Below are 23,208 nucleotides of genomic sequence, written 5' to 3'. Positions count from 1 at the left end.
CCTCCTCAGAGAAGCCCACCCTGATCACCCATCCAAATCTCCCAGAGTTACGACATCCAGCACCTAGCAGCTTGTCATTTCCTCACTATTCACTGCAATCAATATTTGATTTTTTTAGAAAAGAAAAAATTCTTCACAGTGACTATATCATGTGAGGCATAACGACTTATCTTTTAGAAAAAATCCAGCCGGCAGTAATAGCCACCTCTAAGCCCTTTACAAGGATGAAGTTCCTTCGTCTTCCCAAGCCTTAGAAGTTGGGACTATTAGTATTCTAGTTTTCTAGATGAGGCACTTGAGATGCAGCAAAGAGACTTGCCAGTCTACCCACAGAGCTGGGGTGCACACAGGGGTCTGCCCGGGAGCCTGCTTCTCAGCATCTTGCTGAAGTATGCTGATCCATAAAGAGCAGACACTGGAGCAGGAGACAGAGCCCTCCAGTCAAGAGCCCAGGCCCGTGGAACTAAGAAGGGGTGTCGCACAGAAGGACGTGATGCAGATGTTGTGCCAGGGAGAGTTTGCCAGGGGCGGAAGCGAGATGGTAGCCCAGACCTCCCTGTCCAGACATGATTCCCGCCCATCTGCATGCTGCAGCCTTGCCCTCCTGCGGGGTGCTCTGATGTTCTCCATCCCTCTGCTTTTCTGGGATCCCGGGGAAGGCCTTCTGGAATATGGGGGGAATGAAAGAAATGAAAAGAAATCTCAGTTACCCAAGCAACGCCCACCTCAACTCCCGGGCCAGTACTCGTCTTTCCCTGTGCCCTGGGAGGCCGGCTCTGGAGCTTAGCCATTTATTTACGTGCTAATGAACTCAGAGGCACACTTGGTATTCCATTAACGTCCTGCAGACCCCTGTGCATTTATGGAATTCTAAGCACAACTTCCACTGCCTGATTGCTGTTGTAAATCAGCCACATAGGAGGAATCAGCAAGTGCACGTTTAATAAAGCAGCACCTTTAAAAATAATGGTCCTACTAATAAGATGGTGAAGATTCTGCTGCGTGTTTGCTCAGCGGGTGCTCCCTCTTTAAAAGGACCCCAACCAGTTCCCATTTCATTCCACTATGTGTATGACACAAAAACACGATTAATCCTTAGCTGCTCAAACAAGGGTCTGTCAGTGCCATGTTGCCTCTCACGGCCCTATTTCTAGAGCTAGGCCAATGGCTTTGGAACACGGACATGGATTTGAACTCAAGGAAGCTGGATGTGGTTTGTTTGAAGGCCCTCTGACAACCACATGCTCTGCGGGCACTGATAGGTGGTGAGTCTGTACCATCAGGAGCTCAGAGGAGAGGTGACAGAGGAGGGTCAGGAAGATGAGTGTCCTGCTGGAGGCGATGAGGAGGAGGGCCCGCAGGGTGGGGGAGCCGGGACAGGCGGGGGACAGAGCAAAGGCATGCTCTCAGCAAGATGAACATCTGCCTGAATCTGGACCACGGATTCCGTGAATAGAAACGTGAAATACAGGCTAGCAAATTACGTTAGGGACCTACGGGGGATCTTAAAGGCCAAGCCACTGCAGGTCTGTCTGTCTGTCTGCAGAGCCACACGATCAGAAGTGTGGCTTAAGATGTCTTTGGTGGCGTGCTCCTGTGAGGGAATGCTGCAGATGTAATTAAGGCCCCAAACAGCTGATCTTCAGGTAAGATAATTCTGAGTAGACCCGGTCTAATTAGGTGAGTCCTTCAACAGGCCTGGGCTCTTCCTGGAAAGAGATTTGAAGCAGGAAAAGGATCTGATGAGAGGGAGGGGCTTGCTGCCCTGAGGATCAGGGAGACTGTGCAGGAGACTTTCAGGAGGCCTCTGGGAGCTGGGAGTTGCCTCTGGACAAGAGCCAGCAAAAAAAAAAAAAAAAAAAAGAGAGAGATGTCAGCCCGACAACCACAAGGACCTAACTCCTGCCAACACAGAATGAGCTTGGAAGCTGATTTTTCACAAGAGCTTCCAGATGAGAACACGGCCTTGAATGCAGCCTCTTAAGCCCCTAGGCAGGGAAGCCAGCCATGCTGGGCCCAGATTTCTGACCCATGGAAACTGAGTTAATGCATGGGCTTTATTTATTTATGTATTTATTTTTTGCTTTTTTTAGGGCTTTTTTTTTTTTTTTTGAGATTGGCTCTGGCGTTCTGCACTGACGCTAATCCTTTTTCTTTTTTTTTTTTGGCTTTTTAGGACCGCACCTACAGCACATGGAGGTTCCCAGGCTAGGGGTTGAATTGGAGCAGCAGCTGCCTGCCTATACCACAGCCAGAGCAACACGAATCCAAGCCGCGTCTGCAACCTATACCACAGCTCACAGCAATGGCGGATCCTTAACCCACTGAGCGAGGCCAGGGATCGAACCTGCATCCTCATGGATACCAGTTAGATTCGTTTCTGCTGCGCCAGAACAGGAACTCCCAGAATGGGCCTTGTTTTAAGCTGCAAAACTTGTGGTAATTTGTTGCTTGGCAACAGAACACTTTTAGGACCATACCCACCAGATTCCCATCGTGTGAGGTTACTCCGTGACCCTGAAAGACATCCCCCACCCTCCCTTTTATACGGTTACTCTCAGGAGCTCTGGGATCACCTTCCCAAGAGTTTCTCCAGAGCTCTGCTCCCTGCACAGCCACCTTCTCCAGATTGCCTTCCCCCTTCTTCCCAACCATATTAAAGGGGGTGCCTCCTTGCTTTGAAAACTTTTCTTCTCTTGGCTTCAGTGCTGCCCCTGTGGTTGGAGGTGGGATCCCTTCGCTGGCAATTTAAGCAATTTGCCCAGCAGTGGAGGCCCAGGGGCCGGGTGACTGGGGTTCCCCTCCATTCCATCCCTTTGAACTCTGAGACACCCTCATGTGACTTCCTGCCTGCGCCTGACCCACATCCAACAGGGCCACGTCCAGGTTCTCTAGAGCTGGCCTCCGTGACCACACTGATCAGACAGGGCCCGCCTGCCCCCATGTCGTCTTACAGGGATCTGACCTGCAGCCCCCTCCCTGCAGCGACTCGCTTGTTACTCATCAGAGAGATAAAAGGAGGCCTCAGGGCCCCTCCTCTGCTAGAGTTGGGCACATCCTGTCCCCAGGCAGAGGGGCGCTGCGGTTTGCTGACTGCCTTCACTTCGTATTTTATAGAACTGTCTGGCACGGGCAGACACAGGTGGCAGATCCCAGGGCCCTGAAGGGCTCAGCAGCTCCCTGAAGACCCCTGGTGAGTCTGTGACTAAATGAGCACAATCTCTTGCAGGCAAAGGACAGCCGTTCTTTTTTTCTTTTTTTGGGCTGCACCCAAGGCATATGGAGGTTCCTGGCTAGGGGTCATATCAGAGCTGTGGCTGCCAGCCTACACCACATCCACTCAGGATCCAAGTCGCATCTGTGACCTACACCACAGCTCATGGCAACGCTGGATCCTCAACCCACTAAGTGAGGCCAGGGATAGAACCCACGTCCTCCTGGATGCTAGTTGGATTCCTTACAGCTGAGCAGTGATGGGAACTCCAAGAGTGGCCATTCTTGGTGGTGCCTGTGTGGCTGGAGCTGGTCCTGCCCTGCTTGGGGGCCCAGTGACAGGTGGCGCAGGATCATGTGGGGTGGTGCGAGTTGCCACGTCACAGCCCTTTCCTGACCCCTCTCTGAGGCCCAGCACCGAGAGGCCCAGCGTCCTTACCTTTTAACCACAACCTGGGGACTGTGCATCTGGGAAAGTCTGTCCCCACCGCAAGCACGTCACATGCCCTCGGCATTTGGTGGCTGCGTGCCAGGGGCACAGGGGAATGAGCTCGCCCAGACCATGCACAGCACAGTGGGTCCAGGTGAAGGTGAGCTCACATGAGCAGGCTCAACTCACACTCAGCTGCACGTAAACCTCTGCCAGCAGAGAAGGTGGAGAGTGAGAATTCCCCATGGCTTGCTGTGTGACTTTGGGAAACTGCTCAGCCTTGCTGTGCCCGTCTCCTGCAGCCCACATCATATGGAGAACACCACCTGCTCCTGGCCGCCTCCTAAGCATATGCTGGAGATGAAGTATCCCAGCCGAGCTGGGGTCCCGAGGGCAGGCTACACAAATACCGTATAAGTACAAAGATGACGTCTTTCTGGTAATTCCCTCTCCTTAACTGCATTTTTATAGTTCGCCTCCTAAGGGGAAAGGTGGTTCAATTAAATTTTACTAGGACCTCGGGCGAGAGGGATCCGGGATGGATTTTGGAAGGGTTTTGGAGCGCATAGCCGGTGCAGGCAACGGCAAAGACAAGGTACCCTGACAAGAAAACTCCTCATGTGCAAGACTGGAAACCTGGCCATCCAGATGGGCTTTGATGGCCACACCGGAGCCAACAAATCACAATAAACGTTCACAGAAGTGGAGGGAACAGAATCACAGCAGATGGGTGTTAGATGGTACATGTGTGACTGCATTGAGGCCTGGTTCTGTTCCAAACAGAAGAAGGACGGGGGGCAGGCACCCTGAGAGAGCAAAGTTGGGGGGCAGGGGTCTGACCAAGGCTCTGGCCTGTCTGGGTGTTGGGGAGACTGGGCTGGGACAGGACAGTAACCGGAACCAGTGGCTGGAGTGCCACGAGGCACCGTCCCTCAGGGCGCTCCTCCCGAAAAGACCACCACCCAGCCTCTGCCCACCCCCCCAGTCCTCACCTGCTCCCTTCAGTCTGGTTCCCCCAGTCCACAACTTTGAGGTTTGGAACCAGGCTTTCCCAAGGAAGGGCTATTTCTCAAAATTCTGGGAAGAATCCCTCCCCGGATTTAGCCACTAGCTCAGTGGTGATTTAAGACCTTCCAAGAAGGCATTGGTTTCCATTTGATTTGAAAAATAAAAACACCCCCCAACCTCAGCCCTCAGGTGTCTGTATTATATACCCTCATGAAATGATGATTCCAGCTCCTGGGCTGTATTTACAGGATAATTATGTTATTTTCCTTTCTCCTGTAGCCCTGCGGGTTGTTTCCTGGCTCCGTATCTTGGGGCCTTGATTAGAAATCCATGCTAACCGACTTAAGGCTGGTTATTGGAAATCCATTGTGACTGACAGAACAAATGCAGTCTCTTTATGTTGAGTCAGCAGAACCTGCATCCTGCTTGTGCCAGCGAAAGCCTCTGAGGTTCGGGGAACTTGAAACATGCGGGGGCTTAGCTTACAGAGACAACATCCAAATGGCTCCCTGTTGGAAGCAGGGGGTGGTGTGCATCCCGTGTTTCTGGCGCAGTCACAACATTAGGATGAGCCGAGGGCATTCCCCCCTGCAGTTTCTCTCTTCCCGCTTCTAGCAAAGCGATTACCACTTAACCACATGGCCAGAGGCGCTGGCAGTGTAAAAACTGAGCTATTACAACTTGGAAGGCAAGACAAAAAGTAAGCGGCAGTGAGTAAATCGGAAGATCAGTGAGGCTCCCCACAAGGCAGCCTCAGATCCCCCCTCAGCCTGGAGGCCACCCCATAAAATAAACAGCCCCGGCCAGACCAAGATAGCAGCTTGAGCAGAAACTGTAGCCCTCCTACCCCAGAGCCCCCAAAATAACGGGAAACGTATTAAACAATAACAAAAAAAACCCTTAAGCATAATGGAAACCAAGGAGTGCTCTCTGTCTGCCAGAAACCATGAGCGATCATAAAAAAGGAAGGGCAGATTTTTGTCCCCCCCCCCCTTTTTTTTTGGTCTTTTTGTCTTTTTAGGGCTTCGCCAGTGGCATTCCCAGGCTAGGGGTCCAATTGGAGCTGTAAGCACTGGCCTATACCACAGCCACAGCAACACAGGATCCAAGCCGCGTCTGCGATCTACACCACAGCGCATGGCAACACTGGATCCTTAATCCACTGAGCGAGACCAGGGATTGAACCCTCATCCTCATGGATGCTAGTCGGGTTCGCCTAGCACTGAGCCATGATGGGGACTCCTGATTTTTGTCCTTTTTGAAAAGGGAAACCACCACCCCAAATGCACAGAGAAGAAAGCTGCGGCAATAGGAAGAAGGGGACGCAGAGGGGCTGCAAACCAGAGGGGCCGGCCATCAGAACGGAAGGGGACCAGACGCTTGGGTCAGATACACCGCCTAGAGAGCTGTCGTCAGCCAGGGGAAGCAGAGAAGCCAGAAAGGTGAGCTTGAGCCGAGGCCAAGAAAGAGTCACACAACTCAACCCCAGAAGCGCACATGCAGGCAAACTGTTAATACAGCAGGCATAATTACATTTCAGAATAAGTGTCATAAACATCCTCAGAGAGATGCAAGAAGATATCACTGCAAAGGAGAGGAGAGGTTTCATCACCAAAAAACTCACCCCATCAGCCAAATGCCATGATGGCTCTAGCTGAGGAAGAGCTGAGTGAGCTGAAAAACAGAGTTGAAGACCTCTCTCCCCCAGAACCGTGTTATTTGACGGGGCAGCCACAGCCATGCAAGCTACTGAACCCTGGACATAGTGGCTGCTTTGAATCTGAGATGTGCTGAAAGTAAATTTACCAAATTTACAGTGGATTTTGAAAATACAGGGAAAAAATTGGAAGAAGATAAGCTATCTTGATAATATCCTGAAAAAATATTGATTTACGTACAGATGTGGTATTTTAGGTCCATTGGGTTGCACAAGCTCTTAAAGTGGCTTGTATCTGTTTCTTTTTACTGTTTTTATTTTTTTTTTATTTTTTTTATTTTTTTATTTTTTTGTCTTTTTGCTATTTCTTGGGCCGCTCCCGCGGCATATGGAGGTTCCCAGGCTAGGGGTCCAATCGGAGCCGCAGCCACCGGCCTACGCCAGAGCCACAGCAACGTGGGATCCGAGCCGCGTCTGCAACCTACACCACAGCTCACGGCAACGCCGGATCGTTAACCCACTGAGCAAGGGCAGGGACCGAACCCGCAACCTCATGGTTCCTAGTCGGATTCGTTAACCACTGCGCCACGATGGGAACTCCTCTTTTTACTGTTTTAATGTGGCTTCTAGAACATTTAAAACGACGGTGCAGTTTGCACTGCACATCTACTGGGCAGCCCTGCTCTAGTATAGGGTGCAGAGCGTGGGGAGAGTATGAAAAGTTAGGATGTAGAAGACAGATCTGGAAGGAATGGAGAGGAAGAAACACTGTCACAACAGGGGGACGTTGTCTGCGAGTGAAAGCGATGAGGCCCCCTGACTGGAGAGAGCCAGGGATGCAGACATTCTCACTAAAGCTGGAAACCACATTAAGATGTTTAGTGCTGGTGGCTGCTTTTTCCCTTCAGTCAACTGAATTATCTTTATATTTCAAGAATATAAAAGACATGTAAAGCAGCCAAAGAAAGTGTTAAAAATTCCCTAAAGATCCAGAGTTCCCGTCATGGTGCAGTGGTTAACAAATCTGACTAGGAATCATGAGGTTGCAGGTTCGATCCCTGGTCTTGCTCAGTGGGTTAAGGATCTGGCGTGGCCGTGAACTGTGGTGTAGTTCGAAGATGTGGCTCCAATTCCGCATTGCTGTGGCTCTGGTGTAGGCTATAGCTCCGATTCGACCCCTAGCCTGGGACTCTCCATATGCCATGGGAGTGGCCCTAGAAAAGGCAAAAAGACCAGAAAAAAAAAAAAATCCCTAAAGATCCAACAAAATTTGCAATATTCTATCCTCGTGATACCCAAAGATGCCTGTTTTGATTGTCACCACTTAACACAGTCCTGAGGTTCTAGCCAAAGCCCTACCGCAACAAAAAAAGCAAAGACAGAGACTTTTTCTCTCTGCAGGTGAAATGACTGTCTACTCTCCTTGTAAACCCCCTCCCTGACCTCCGGGCCCGGGGCCAGGTTTCCTCCATGCACCCCCCTCACCCCCCACCCAGGCAGCCCGTAATACTCTGTGGGGAGCGGACGTCAGCAGCCAGGAGAACCGAGGAGCAAGCTGCCACTCCTGGAATACGTGCCCATCGGGGCGGCAGGCAGGGTGCTTACCGACGGATGGCGTTGGCGAACTCCGCAGCCAGCTCGCTGTCACTGCACGCCGTCCTTAGTTCAGCCAGAGACAGAGCTGGGGAGGTGGCATCAGCACACTCCTAAGGACAGCAAACACACCCGGGTTAGGGCTGGGGCTGGGCCAGGGCACCCACAGGAGGGGTCGGGAGGGGACCGGGCAGCGGGTGTCCCCACATCTGGGGCGATGATGACCCCTTAGTGCCCCGCTGAACCGGGCACTAGTCTGAGCCCTGCCCACATGTTCCCTCATCTACTCCTTGTGACGACCCTCTGAGGCAGACAGACACCATCGTCATCCCCTCCCCAAGGAGAAGTCACCAGCTAGGACACGGCGGAACCAGGATTCCAATCCAGGTCGGCTGGCTCCAGGTCTGTGCCCTGCACCACTGGGTTCAGCCTCTTGTAACTCATGACAGACAAGTGGGAAATACATGTGAGTGTCCTGTGTCATCCCTCCCCTCGCCCCACAGTCCCTGGGGAGAAAGCAATCATGTCTAGAGTGAGGGATTTAGGGCTTGCAGGGTAAGCATCTAGAAAACCCTGCAAAGGAGGAGGAGACCAGAAGTGCACCCCCACGGTTATCATTAGACTGGAACGTGGACATCATCTAAACCAAAGCCTCTCCTTTTACATATGAGGAAACCTAAGAGCCAGAAGCTCTCAAAGGAGTCCAGGCTATGCATGAATCAACGATCATACCCCTTAGAGGGCTCTACTTTCTCTGCATACAGCCAGAGGGCAGCTGCCATGCTGTGTGGTAAAGTGGCCCCGGGGACAGCGCCATCTGAGAGCATGCTCAGAAACACCCTCACGGAGGAGCAACTACAGCCCTGGTTTGAGAACAAAAAGCCCGTGATCTGTTACATGAGACAGAATGTACACAGGGAGATACAACGCAGGATGCAGCCAGAGCTAGAAGTCCAGATGGCAGGAGGGCACTGGGTCTCCTCTGCCCTCTGGTAGGGAAGTGCCACCACATCCGGGCTCCCGTGTAGGAGGCAGCAACATCTCAACACCCTGCCCTCTGCTGCCCCTGCTTTCCCTCCGTCCTCTCCATCCAGAGCCCTGTGGACCCCAGCCCCCATGGACCAGCCTTGTGAGGCTAACATTTCTTTTTTTTTTTTTAATTTTATTTTTTTAAATTTTTTTTTTGTCTTTTTGCTATTTCTTGGGCCACTCCCACGGCATATGGAGGTTCCCAGGCTAGGGGTCGAATCGGAGCTGTAGCCACAGGCCTACGCCAGAGCCACAGCAACGTGGGATCCGAGCCGCGTCAGCAACCTACACCACAGCTCACGGCAACGCCGGATCGTTAACCCACTGAGCAAGGGCAGGGACCGAACCCGCAACCTCATGGTTCCTAGTCGGATTCGTTAACCACTGCGCCACGACGGGAGCTCCTCATAGGACTCCTAAATAATACAAATAAAAAACAGGAGTTTCTGTGTGGCTCACTGGGTTACGAACCCAACTAGTATCCATGAGGATGTGGGTTCAATCTCGCCCAGTGAATTCCGGATCTGGTGTTGCCATGAGCTGTGGAGTAGGTCGCAGACATGGCTTGGATCCTGGCTGTGGTGTAGGCCGGCAACTACAGCTCCTGTTCGACCCCTAGCCTGGGAACCTCCATGTACCATGAGTGTGGCCCTAGAACAAACAACCAAACAAACAAAAAGACTCCTTACAGACAGAGGACAGCTTTGTCTCCCCCGGCGCCTCTCAACAAACAGGTCTGGTAAGCTCTGCTGCAAGAACTAAGAACTAAGAAAACCAAACTAAGACAAGAACTAAGAAAACCAAATGTAACTTGCTTGGGCGGGATTTGGGACCCAGCTTGTTGGCTGGAGGGCAGTTTTAAAACAAGCACGACACTCCCTCTTGCGGAGCAAGAGTGGGTGTTCTAGATCCCGATCTGGCTTGCCACCTATTATTATAAAGCCTGAAGAGTAAGAATTGTTTTCCTATTTTTAATATTTTATTTTTTTGCTTTTTAGGGCCACACCTGCGGCATATGGAGGTTCCCAGGCTAGGGGTCCAATTGGAGCTGTCACTGCCCGCCTAAGCCAAAGCCACAGCAACGCCAGATCCTAGCGCTGTCTGTGACCTACACCACAGCTCATGGCAACGCCAGATCCCCAGTGCACTGAGTGAGGCCAGGGATGGAACCAGCCTCCTCATGGATACTCGTCAGATTCGTTTCCACTGTGTCACAATGGGAAATCCCCCCCCCCTTTTTTTTTTCTATTTTTTAAATAGTGAAAAAAAATCCAAGGCAAGTTTTGTGTTATGAAATTCCAATTTCAGCGTCTGTTAACAACGTGTTAGCACACAGTCTCTGTGTCCGGATGGTCTCTGCCTTTGCAGCACAATTCTGCACCGGCAAAGCTAGGTAGTGGCGGCAGAGTCTGTATGACCCCCAAACCCTACAATATTGACTCTCTGGCCTTTTACAGTTTCCCAGCCCCTGCTCCAGACTGCCTGCCTCATCTAGCAACAAATAAGGGCAAATGAATAGCCCAGAAGGGAGACAGTATGGATATAGTAAATGGATCTGATTTCTGAAAGACCAAATAATCAGTTTACTTTAATTTCATTACCTGAACAACACAGGGTACTCTTGTAAAGCTCTTCACTCGAATATAAAAAAATAAAAATAAGATCATCTGGCCTTTTCTGTCCAAGAGATCTCTGTACTTTGAAGCCACTCCACAAAACACAGCGCTTCCCCCACTCAAAATCAATACTAAGAACCAGGGGGGAAATGCTCAGTTCATGGGCCTTCTGGCGAGAGCCTAGCAAGTCCATTTCTGCCACACCCTAAGCACACGCATATCAACACTGGAGCTCTGTCTCTCGGTCTCTGGCCCAAGTGACTGCTAATAAACTCAACAGGCTCTCCAAAGAGTCTGAAGCTGTTAGCAATGAACAGAAAACCCCATCTCCCCAAGCCCCAGGTCCTCCTCTGCTCACCTCACCCAGATCCCCCAGGCCCCGGGGAACAAGATTTCAGGGTGCACCCAACACGGTGACCTTTCCAAAAGCCCAGACCATGTCACATCCCCTCTTGCAAAAGCCCCACAGTGATCGCTCTAGGTTCTGGCTGGCCTCTCAGCCCATGGATCGCCTCCTCCCTCCAGGCTGTCGGGGCATGCCATCCATTGGCCTAGGGCGGACTTCCTCATCTGCCCCGGCCCTCCTCATTGGCCTAGCGCCCACTCTCCACTGGGTCTCTGTTCAGGAAACCTGTCCTGAATCTCCAAATCTGGATTCTGGGTCTGGGCTGTGGCCTTCCCTTCCCCTAAGCATCGATCCTTCCTCTCAGGACACAATGTCCTTGTATTGAGAACATCTGTTTGCCCATCGGCATCCTGCATTGGAATCCTAACTCCTGGAACTGCCTCTGGCACTTGGGCCGAATCACATCCATCAGGTGAATGGATGACTGAGAAGCAGCTGGGGACTTGGGAGAGCACCCAGCTGGTGTTACAGTGTGGACGCCCTTGGGGCCTTCAGAGGTGAGAGGTGGGTGGCCATGGCCTCTGTGGAGCACAGTTCTTAGCTGTTTGGAAGGTGACCGTTCACTGCCACACAGCATCGGCAAGTTGCTTTCTCTGCAGGTATACACCCCTCTCTCTCATGGAGACACCCCTGCCCCTTGGCCATGAGGACCAGCACGTCATTAGACCAGCACGTCAGCGCACGCCCATGAGTCCTGGGCCCAAGATAAACCAGAGTTAGGAGAAGCTGGCATTAATTAGGAACAGAAAGCCCGAGGCACAGAATTCCAGCACCCTGGGATGAGGGATATCTTTCTTGAGGGTCTAGAGTATTTTTTTCCTCTAATGCAGTGTTTGGAAATATTCTGAGATACAGGCTGATATGGAATGAGCTTGGATTCTAGAAAAAAATGGCTTGTGGGCTAATGACAGCGTCAGTCTGCAAGATGCTATCAGCCACAGCCCACTGTGGTACCCTCTGGGCAATCAGGCTTCGCCTTCCTCCCCTCTGTCTTAGCTGCTTTCTGCCTCCACCTCACAGAAGTTGAGGAGGAGCCAGAGCAGAGAAGGAGGGCCCGTCAGCCAGATTGGGGTTAAATCCTGAATCTTCCCTTTATTAGCTGTGAGACCCCCTCACTTCTTTTAAACTTCATTTTCGTCATGTAAGTGGGGATAAGCCTTCCTTCCTTAGAGCTGTGAGACTTAAGGGAGATGACAGATGCAGTGACCAGTCCCAGTGATCAACAAGGACAGCCACTGTGTGACGTGGGACGGCTGGAGGTGGAGCCACAACCAGATTCCTGGACCACCACACAGATCACTCCCTGCTAAGACGGGCATCTGTGAAAACGTTTTACCTGTTACAAAAAGTGAGATTATTTTTTGGAAAAAAAAAAAAAATGTAGATTTGGGGTATGCCCCTTTGTGGCTCAGTGGTTAACGAACTCGACTAGGATCCATGAGGATGTGGGTTCAATCTCTGGCCTTGCTCAGTGGGTTAAGGATCCAGCATTGCTGTGAGCTGTGGCGTAGGTTGTAGACGTGGCTTGGATCCAGCATGGCTGTGGCTGTGGTGTAGGATGGCAGCTGTAGCTCTGATTCTACCCCTGGCCTGGGAACTTCCATGTGCTGCAGGTGCGGCTTTAAAAAGCAATAATACGGAGTTCCTGTTGTGGCTCAGTGGTTAACGAATCCGACTAGGAACCATGAGGTTGCAGGTTTGATCCCTGGCCTTACTCAGTGGGTTAAGGATCCGGTGTTGCCATGAGCTGCGGTGTGGGTCACAGATGCGGCTTGGATTGTGCATTGCTATGGCTCTGGCATAGACCCTAGCCTGGGAATCTCCATATGCTGCGGGTGCAGCCCTAAAGACAAAAAGACACACACACACACACACAAAGCAATAATAATAATGATAATAAAATGGAGATTTGGTTTCTTTACATTCAAAATGTCACCTTCTTTCAGATTTCTCAAATGGCCTGCAATTCTTATGCCAACAAGGAAGCTGAGGCAAAGGGCAGTGAGGACGGCAGAAGATGAGCCCAAGCCCTGGGTCCTCGCACCCCTACCTTGCCAGCCTTGTCCTTGCCGCCGCTGCTGGTGGAGCTGAGGGACCGCGTGCGCTGCTCCTTCTGCTCCTCCACCTCGGACTTCAGGTGCTCGATGTGCACCAGGTAGGCCTGCTCCTGGGCCTCCCGTGTGCTCAGCTTCAGCTCCAGGGCCTTCTTCTCTTTCTCCAGGAGGTAGAGCTGGGCCTTCAGCTCGGCCATCTCTTCCTGCAGGGAACAGAGCACACGAGGGCTGAGAGCAGGGCTGGGCATGGAAAGGGGGGGTCTCTGACCACCACCCACAGCCCCACAGGAGGTATCACTCATAGTGGCAGAGAAAATGGCCCGGAGGAGACTAGATGGCTGTCTGCACGTCTGTTGGACTGATGTGGGCCCCGAGCCACACGCTCGTCACTCTAGAACTGAGATAAGTGGGTAGAAGTTACAGGCAAGCACATATTGGTTCACTATAAGGAAGATTACAAGGAAAACCTTTCTCTCTTTTTTTCTTGCTCTTTAGGGCTGCACCCACGGCACATGTGTTTCCAGGCTAGGGGTTCAATTGCAGCTGTAGCCGCTGGCCTGTGCCACAGCCACAGCAACATGGGATCCATGTCTGTGACCTACACCGCAGCTCATGGCAATGCCAGATCCTTCATCTGCTGAGCGAGGCCAGGGATCGAACCAGCGTTCTCATGGACACTAATTGGGTTTGCCACCGCTGAGCCACACTGGGAACTCCAAGGAAAACCTTTCTAACAACTAGAATATCCTGCCCCTGCTTTCCCTGTGGTCACACCAGCCTTGGTGGAAAGCAGGGTTCTGACAGGCAGAGGCCCAGGTTTATCAAAGAGGTTGTAAAACGGGACATTCACACAGGACTGGATCTGATTAGGTCCCTTCCAACTCCCGTTTCCTTTACCATTTTCCACGTTACCTGGCCACGCATTTAATTACCCCTGATGGCACCCTGGGGCCATGCCCGCAGCAACAGTACTGCCCCAGCTCTTATCTATCTCTGGATCCAAATGTCATCAGTCAAAATCGAGCCCCTCACAGGTGACTATTCATCAGGTAACGTCTTAAAGTATCGCAGAGAACTTCAATGAGAGGCTGCTGTGGAGGAGACTCCAAAAGGGGACAGTGCTGTCCTGGGGCCGGAAGCCAGGTAACAGTGATAACCACCAGCATTTACTGAGCATGTCACACTGTTTTCTTTTCTTTTCTTTTTTACTTTTTTTAGGGCCACATCCACAGCATATGGAGGTTCCCAGGCTAGGGTCGAATTGGAGCTGTAGCCACTGGCCTATGCCACAGCCACAGCCACGCCAGATCTGAACTGCCTCTGTGACCTGTACCACAGCTCAAGGCAACACCGGATCCTTAACCCACTGAGCGAGGCCAGGGATCAAATCGGCGTCCTCATGGATGCCAGTCAGATTCGTTTCTGCTGAACCAAGACGGGAACCCCACTTTAAAAGGATTCTTCAGAATGCTGCGTCACCACCTTGAGAGGGATTCACCAAGATCACTGACTCTAGTCATCCCTCAAAGTGAACCTTCTCTGAGGTCGCAAGCCATGGGCCTGCTGTGCTCCCCTGGGTAAAGCCCAGACCACCCGCCCACCCCCCATCGATGTTCTCACCTCCAATGTGGGGAAACCCTGAGAGGGCACCCGTGTCAGCCAGTAACACTCAGGGCTGGGGGTGCTACCCATGGAGTAGCCACGTCCCAGTGACCACTCAAAAGCAGACGCCAAGCCTTCCTAATGAGGACCTAAAACCAGGATGGGAGGTGTTTCCCTACGCTGAACCTGCTTGTCTTGTGCCATCGGAGGCAGGATTCCGAAGGGTTCTGGCAACACTGCACAGTGAGCTAATGTGGGCAGTCACAGCCAGAACATACACGCATGAGCTTGACAGAGGGAAGATGACTCCGTCCGCGGGTGTCAGAATGAGGTGGGAACTCTGCCTAAGAGGAAAGGCGAGGCGGCCACGGTGCCAGCCATCAGGGGCATCAGACAGGAGGGGAGGCTCAGGATCTTGGCTCTCAGAGGTGGCACGTGGCAAGTCCCAGCTCCTTCTGGAGATGTGGCAAAGAAACATGTCATCCATTGGGTTTTGGGTGGGAAAAGAAAGAAAAGCCTCTTTTGGGAATTCCCATCATGGCTCAACCGTAGCAAACCCAGCAAGACGACAGTTCGATTCCTGGCCTTGCTCAGTGGGTTAAGGATCCATCGTTGCTGTGAGCTGTGGTGTAGGTCGCAGATGCAGCTTGGATCTGGCGTTGCTGTGGCTGTGGCGTTGCTGTAGCCAGCAGCTACAGCTCCAGTTGTTTACAAAAGATTAAGTACAAGAAGTAGAGACAAATGAACAAATAACACCCCCCACAAACTGGAGTTTCTCAGCAGTTGTCTCCTAGAACAATATGGTGAAATCCAACATAATGTGCTGTCAGTGGATCTGATGTGGGTGAGCGCACATCCACGAACGGACCACTAGGGACATATAGGGAAGGGGGGTGACTGATGTTTGTCCTTCAAGAAACGCCTAGGGTGGGAACCAAGCCAGAATGCTAGCAGTGGCTGTCCCTTGGTCATGGTATTATGGGTTATTTCTCTCCCAGAGTTTTTTCCCCCCTTTTTCTTGTTTGGCCACCCTGTGGCATAAGGAGTTCCTGGGCCAGGGATCAGATCTGAGCTCAGTTTCGATTTATGCCTCAACTGTGGTAACACCAGATCCTTTAACTCTCTGTGCTGGGCTGAGGATCAAACCTGCTTTCCAGTGCCGCAGAGACACCGCCAATGCCGTTGCGCTGCAGGAGGAACTCTTCTCCCAGCTTTTCATCAATTCTGTTTTTTAGAAAATTTCTGTGTTGTGTACTCATTTGCAAGCAGCAAAGGAAATGTGATGCTTGGAAGAAATAATGGAAGGGCATCTTCACAGCTCATGCCACAGGGGGCAAAGGGCCATGGAGTTGGGGGCAGAGGCACTTTGGTTATGGACCCAATGCCCGGCTCGTGGGCAGTGAGAGGGGAAATCAGCCACAATCACATGAGGATTTGCCAGTGGGAGTCAAGTCAGGGTCTGGGTTGGGCTGGTACTACCCCCCAAGTCTCCCCAGGCTTCACCTAGACTCCAGCTGGAGCAGCCTCCGAGGGCTGGGGTGTGCTGAGCAAGTCACCCCAGCATGTGCTGGCATGGTGTTTTCGTTTTTTTTTTTTTTTTTTTTTTTTTTTTTTTTTTTTTTTAAGGGCCATACCCGCAGCATATGGAAGTTCCCAGGCTAAGGGTCAAATTGGAGTTGCTGTTGCCTATGTCACAGCCACAGCAAAGCCAGATTTGAGCCTTATCTGCAATCTACACCACAGCTCATGGGAATACCAGATCCTTAACCCACTGAATGAGGCCAGGGATGGAACCCGCATCCTCATGGATACTAGCTGGATTCATTTCCGCTGCACCACAATGGGAACTCCTGGGGATGACGGTTGTTGATGTTTCACATGGCACCAAAGGGACAATGGTTCAGGGAGCCAGGGCTCTTGTGCAAATCCTGCAGCTGGCCTTGCCCTGTTCTCCTCTGTCTCACATTAATGCCAGCATCAGCCTGGGAAGAGCACTTGCAAGCGGCATTCTGGAGACAGGGGTCCTTTTATATAGACAGAGGCTGCTGAACCCTGCAGGGGGTCTGGTCTGGCTTCTCTTGGAGACGAAGTGTTCCATTCTGGCCTGGACATTCTCCTGACGTTAGCTCACCTCTCCAGGAACACGTCCAGCACACGGTATGACTCCAAGACACACCAAAACCATCCCTGTCTACACTCGAGGCTCCGGCTGTCCTCCAGGGGAGAGGGCGACTGCACACAGATGGGCTGACCTGCTTTCAACATTTCCTCCTGATGACGGTAAAGTGAAGGGGGTCAGGGTTTGAGGACAGATCTCCCTCCCCCACCAGGGATACCTTCATGGCCATCAGCTCCTGCATCAGCACCGCGTTTTCCAGGTCTAGCCGCTGGCTGTCTCCCCGGGGCTTGACATCGTAGCTAAGAGGATCGATGTGGATGCTTTCCAACTCCAGCATGGTCAGCTTGACTGCGGCCCTGTCGTTCTTGAGCTGCTGGATATAATCCTTCAGCCTCTGCTCATCTTCCTTAGTGAACTCTGTATCGCAGCTGCTGGCTGTGGAGCTGGTGGTGCTGAGAAAACAAAGAAAACCCATCACATTCCCAGTCACTGCCAGTGGGTCTCTCTTCCTTTTTATGGCTGCACCCACCTGCAGCATATGGAAGTTCCTGGGCTGGGGATCAAACCCATACCCTAGCCACTGCGGTCAGATTCCTAACCCACTGCATGAAATCTGCTAACACGTCTTTTTTCCCTCATTTTTCTCCATACCCTTTTCACCATAATAGTATTTAGATGATAAGTCCCCCCCCCCAAAAAAAAAATAGCATGGCACAGTAAATTGATACTACCTTTTGAGAAAGACACAAGTATAAAGAATAGCTGTTTACATATTTCACCACAATGTGTGGACCAGAGAAATGAATTCTAAGGAAATAATTCCACGGGAGCAACCAGAAACACGAACACAAAGATGCTTCATGGAATATAAGATTCAGTGGATAATAGGACATTTCAAAAAGAAGGAAATTATGTGGACAATATAGTAAGAATTAAGACAGTTTGAGTGAAGAAACAGCACTATGTAGCAAAAATAGATGTACATGTGGATAGGAGTTTAAAAAAGGTTATGCTGGAGTTTCCATAGTGGCTCACTGGTAACTAGCATCCATGAGGATGGGGGTTCACTCCCCGGCCTCACTCAGTGGGTTAAGGAGCTGGCACTGCCGTGAGCTGTGGTGTAGGTTGCAGACATGGCTTGGATACCGTGTTGCTGTGGCTGTGGTGTAGGCTGGCAGCTGCTGCTCCAATTCGACCCCTAGCCTGGGAACCTCCATATGCTGTAGGTGTGGTCCTAAAAAGCCAAAAAAAAAAAAAAAAAAAAAGAATAAAAAGAAAAAAAAGGAATATTTTAAAGGGACAAAAGAAGTTGAAAAACAAAATACCTATGGCGTGACCTACAGATTGTGTGTGTGTGTGTGTGTACACACATCTCAGACTGCTGACAGCAGTCCCAGAGGGTGGGAACAGGAAGCAGTGGTAGTGGGGGGGGGCCTCTGTGTGGGTGGCACGGCCGAAATGGAGAAAGCAGGAAACCCCAGGCCTCCATAGCCATTCCTCACGCTGGGTATAACATTCACCACAGAGACTGAGGCTGGTCCAAGTGACCCTTGGCCATCCATGCTGAATGGTCACTGAGCAGGGGCTGGCAGACCCAAAGAGCCCCCAGGGCTGACCCCCGGGAACATGGTGGCCATGGAAGTTTCTGTGGGACCCAGACTATCAGGGAAGGGAGAGCACCACAGGAACGCTGAGGCCTGGCTCTCAGGAGGGTTGGGGCCTTTTCCAGAAGCAGGGAGGCTGCCCCACAGGTTCAGAATGAAGCCCATGCTACCCATTCTCAAGCACTTGAGGCCGGCATGGACCTACAGCAGTTTCTACACTTGAGGCAGCCCTCCTGGACCTGGCTGGGCAAAGATGGCAGATAAACAAACAGGGGCCCATTTAACTCATCACCACAGTCAGCTCCGTGTTATCTCTGTCGTTACATGTTTGCAAACGGAGGCTCAGAGACGTTAAGGGGCTTGCCTGGTCATGAGGCTGGAAACTGGTGCAGCTGGACGGTGGCTGCATCTCCCCATTCACAGCCCAGTCTCCCCAGGATTCCCATTGCTAGGAGCTGTGCCAGGAACAGGGAGTGGCACCCACAGGCTGCTGGCTGCTCTGGCCCAGGCCTGCCCGCCTCACCTCACACTGGAACAGGGGTAACAGGCCCAGGACCCCTAGTTAGCAGATGTATTCTCCTCCCATCACTGAGAGGTGGCCAGGAGCCGCTGCACTCTTGTACATGACACATGATCAAGACAAGGAGGCTTCTGGGGAGGGAAGGGTGAGAAGAAATGGGAAGCTATGAACATGAGGAAGAGAACCTCTTAGGGCTTGGGGTGGCCTTCAAGTCAGAGAACTCCTGCTACAGGACTGGGAGGCCCCGAGCCCCACACACTCTGTGCCCCCAACCACCCTTCACCCCATCAGGACAGGGGGATGGAGCTTAGAGATGAAGGGAACAAGATCAGTCTGACCAACACACACCACCTCTTGAGTTAGGCTGATGGTTAATTTGATTTAATCACACACATCAACGGGGCAAGGCTGTGGAGCCCCACTGCTTGGCCAAACACCCATCTCAGATGCTGCTGTGAAGGTATTTTTTATGTGATTAACATTTAAATCTGGAGACTTTGAGTAAAGCAGATTACCCCCCCACAGCATAGGTGGGTCTGATCTAATCAATTCAAGCCCTAAAAGATGAGACCCAGATCCCTCAAGAAAGAAGAAACCTTGCCTCCAGATGGCATGTGAATTCAAGACGGCAACACCAACTCTTCCTGGGGTCTCCAGCCTGCCCACCCTGTAGCTGTAGGATGTGGCAGCCCCCATAATCAAATGAACCAATTCATAAAAATCAATCCATCAATCAGTCTCTCCATCCATATACACCCATACCCGCCTACACACCCCTATCAGTTCCATTCCTCTGGGAAAACCAAATAGGAAGGTGCTACCTTTACCTGAAACCCAAGATCTTTTTTTTTTTTTTTTTTTTTTTCTGTCTTTTAGCCATTTCTTGGGCCACTCCCCCGGCATATGGAGATTCCCAGGCTAGGGGTCGAATTGGATCTATAGCCACCGGCCTACACCACAGCTCACAGCAACGCCGGATCCTTAACCCACTGAGCAAGGGCAGGGATCGAACCTGCAACCCCACGGCTCCTAGTCGGATTCGTTAACCACTGAGCCTCGATGGGAACTCCGAGACCCAAGCATCTTATACGATTTGCAGATTTAGAGTCAACACCACTCAGATTCTCCATACCTACTTCCTTTTCTTTAAAGTGAAGGTAATACACTGTATGCCTCCTGAGCCTGTGGTGAGGATCAAATGAGATAAAATGTTTGGAATGATGCTCCTCTGCAACCCCGCAGAGTACTCGATAACTGTAACTTTCTCTCATTCATTCAAGAAATATTGGAGTGCTCACCATAGATCACTTTTCTAGGTCTTAGGGGAAAAAAAATATCTGCCTTCAGGAACTCAAATTTTCTTTTTTTTTTTTTTCCGAGTCATATGGAAGTTCCAAGGTTATGGGTTGAATCAGCCTACACCACAGCCATAGCCATGTGGGATCTGAGCTGCATCTTCGACCTCTATCACAGCTCACAGCCACCCCGGATCCTTAACCTGCTGAGCAGGGCCAGAGATAGAACCTGCATCCTCATGGATACTAGGTGGGTTCATCACCGCTGAGCCTCAGTGGGAACTCTGGGAACTCAAGAGTCTAACAGGGGAGATAAAGAGGTAAAATGTACAGCATATTAGGCAGTGAGACATACCAGGGAGAAAAATGATGCGCTTATGGGCAGCACTAAGGGGATCAGGTGACTCTTCCAAACAGAGTTACAGAGAAGGCCTCTGTGACTGAATTACACGTGAGTGGGCCTAAAGGAGGTAAGAAGGGGAGCTGTGTGGATATTGGATCCAGACGGAGGACCTAGCAAATGCAGAGGCCTGAGGCAGTAGGACAGCAAGAATGAGAGTGTTTCTGAATTGGAATCAGTCAGGGGACAGGGAAGAGAGCTGGTCAGAGAGGATGTGGTCCTAGGGGCAGGGGCCTGAACATGTAGGGTCTCGAAAGGGTTGTGTACTTTCCTCTAGAATTAGAACGGAAGCCACTGGAGGGTTTGTAATAGAGGAGTGACGTGATCTGCCTTTCATCTTATAGGATCCCTCTGGCTGCAGGGAGATGAGAGCAGAGGCAGCCAGATGTTTTACGGGCTATTGCAACAATTGGGAAATACAGTGGAAGCTGGGAAGGCAGGAAGGAGGTTAAAAATGATTAATCATCAGTGTCATGTGTTCCTACGCTGAGTTTTAAAGAGGACTTGATGGGAGAAGCAGTAACAGCCTCCAGTTGGGCCACTTCAGGTGCAACTGCCTCAAGAAACAAAGCAGCTCAAGAAAAGCATGAAAGAGCAAACAATACCACCAGCAGAGGGCACCAGGGAGCCAGCGGGTGTCTGAGGATGACAGCTGCCCAACAAGAGGGACTTATCCTAGGGAGAAAAAAGGTCCTTCCTTAGACATCTATGCGTTCTTTACTAAAGACCTGTTTGCTAACAGCGGCATGGCAGGCATGCCTCACACAAAACCACTCAAGAGGACTCCGAGCTCGCCTTCAAGCATTGTCAACACAATGTGGAGAAACAGATGCCTAGGGTTCCATGTGTGAGCAGCAAAACCATTTACCGCACATTCCATAGGGCTGAGTGGGGAGACGTGCTCCCAGGAGAGGCACATTTGGACAGTGCAGTGCTGGGAAATAGCAGTGCTTCTCTTGCCATGAGTTGGTAGGAGGCTTCAGTTATGAAAGCCTTTCCTGTGAAGCTACGACTCAGCACCAGAGGGTCACTCTACAACTCTAGTCCTTCTTTCCATTAAAAATTATTTTTGGGGCGATCCCGTCGTGGTGCAGCAGAAACGAATCCAACTAGGAACCATGAGGCTGTGGGTTCGATTCCTGGCCTTGCTCAGTGGGTTAAGGGTCTGGCGCTGCTGTGGCTGTGGTGTAGGCCGGCAGCTGTAGCTCCGATTAGACCTCCATATGCTGCAAGTGCGGCCCTAAAAAAGGACAAAAGACAAAAAAAAATATATATATATATACCATTTGTTTTATGTACTTATTTATTTGGTCTTTTCGGGAGGGGTGGGGGGCAGGCGTACTTGCGGCATATGGAGGTTCCCAGGCTGGGAGTCTCAAACTGGAGCTGTAGCTCCCGGCCTGCACCACAGCCACAGCAATGCTGGATCCGAGCTGCCTCTTCGATCTACACCCCAGGCCATAGAAATGCGGGATCCTTAACCCACTGAGCCAGGCCAGGGATCGAACCTGAGTCCTCACGGATACTAGATGGGTTTGTAATTGTTGAGCCATGATGGGAACTCCCAGTCATTTGTCTTAATGCACCCTTCCACTGATTCTGAGGCAGAGCCAGGCTTCTGAACAACTAGTCTACCCCACAGGATAAGTGGGTATTTGCAAAGTAGCCCGAAAGGTAATGGGACCGCATCCCAGATTCTCTAGGGAGAGGCCACTGTACTCCTGGGCTGATGTGGTGGGTCCCAGCAGTTATGAGCAGGTCTCTGCCATCAGGCAGACCCAGTAAATGTTCTTCCTCTGTCACTGCTGAGCTTATGGCCCAGAATAAATCACTAAACCTCTCTGGCCTGTGATGAAGTGGAGATACTAACAGTTCCCACATCACCAGGTTATGCAAAAGAGACAACAGGTCCTAAAGCCAGCACCCTTCTAACCCCCCACCCCCAACACACGGTACTCGTTCTGGGGGAGGAAGAGGGACAGCTGTGTCACTGGTCCCACAATCCCCAACATCAGTCCCACGCCACCTACCTAGCAGGTCCTGCAAAAAACCACTGCTCTGAGGGAGGAGCAAAGCAGCCAATGCTTGACTGGACTTGAACCTCCCCACCTCTGAACTGTCTGGGAGATATACATGTGGGTGGGCAGAAGCTGCCAGGCTCCGGGGTGTCCTGGGGCTCTCTAGGGCACCATCTCTGGCCAGGCAAGGAAGGCTTTTGTTTCACCATCTCTGCTGTGGGCAGAGTGTTAAGAAAGGAAGCAAAAGAACAAAAGGACAAAAGATCTCCCTCCAAGGATATTCTACCCCTGTGGGCAGCTCAGAGCTGCAAGATGCTTTTGCAGGGGGAAGTTTAATTTCGAGAAAAGCACCTAGACTCGCCGCCTCTCTGGCTTCCCTCCTCCGTCTTCCAGGACACCAGCAGGGGACAGATCAGGCGGGGTTAATGACAATTCTGCTTTGTGCTCTTCACGTTCCACCGCGGAATATGATTATGACAACAGTGAGAGGCGGGGAAGCCAGGGCCTTTTCTCTGGCCTCCTGCAGACAAAGACGTTGCCTGTCTCCCTGGGGGCTGCCGCTGGCTGCTGGGGAGGGTTCAGTCATCCATTAACTCTCCAGGCCTGGAATGCCGGATGAGCTCAGCATCAGGGGGGAATAAATC

At 51.4% G+C, this 23,208-nt stretch overlaps 1 protein-coding gene across 3 annotated transcripts in view; it reads right to left on the bottom strand.

Moving 5' to 3' along the window:
- The window catches only part of MCC (mutated in colorectal cancers), a 462,268-nt gene that overhangs the window by 22,564 nt on the left and 416,496 nt on the right, over positions 1–23,208 (bottom strand). For all 3 annotated transcript variants that reach the window (XM_021084624.1, XM_021084625.1, XM_021084626.1), the window contains 3 exons: positions 16,945–17,179; positions 13,003–13,209; positions 7,914–8,014 (listed from right to left, as the gene is read on the bottom strand). In XM_021084624.1, coding sequence (XP_020940283.1) covers positions 7,914–8,014; positions 13,003–13,209; positions 16,945–17,179 — 543 coding nt within the window. The remainder of the gene's footprint in view (positions 1–7,913; positions 8,015–13,002; positions 13,210–16,944; positions 17,180–23,208) is intronic.

This window comes from Sus scrofa, chromosome 2, assembly GCF_000003025.6.
Source record: "Sus scrofa isolate TJ Tabasco breed Duroc chromosome 2, Sscrofa11.1, whole genome shotgun sequence".
Lineage (NCBI taxonomy): Eukaryota > Metazoa > Chordata > Mammalia > Artiodactyla > Suidae > Sus > Sus scrofa.
Note: the sequence above shows the minus strand (reverse complement) of the source record. Positions and strands in the feature narration are given on the sequence as shown.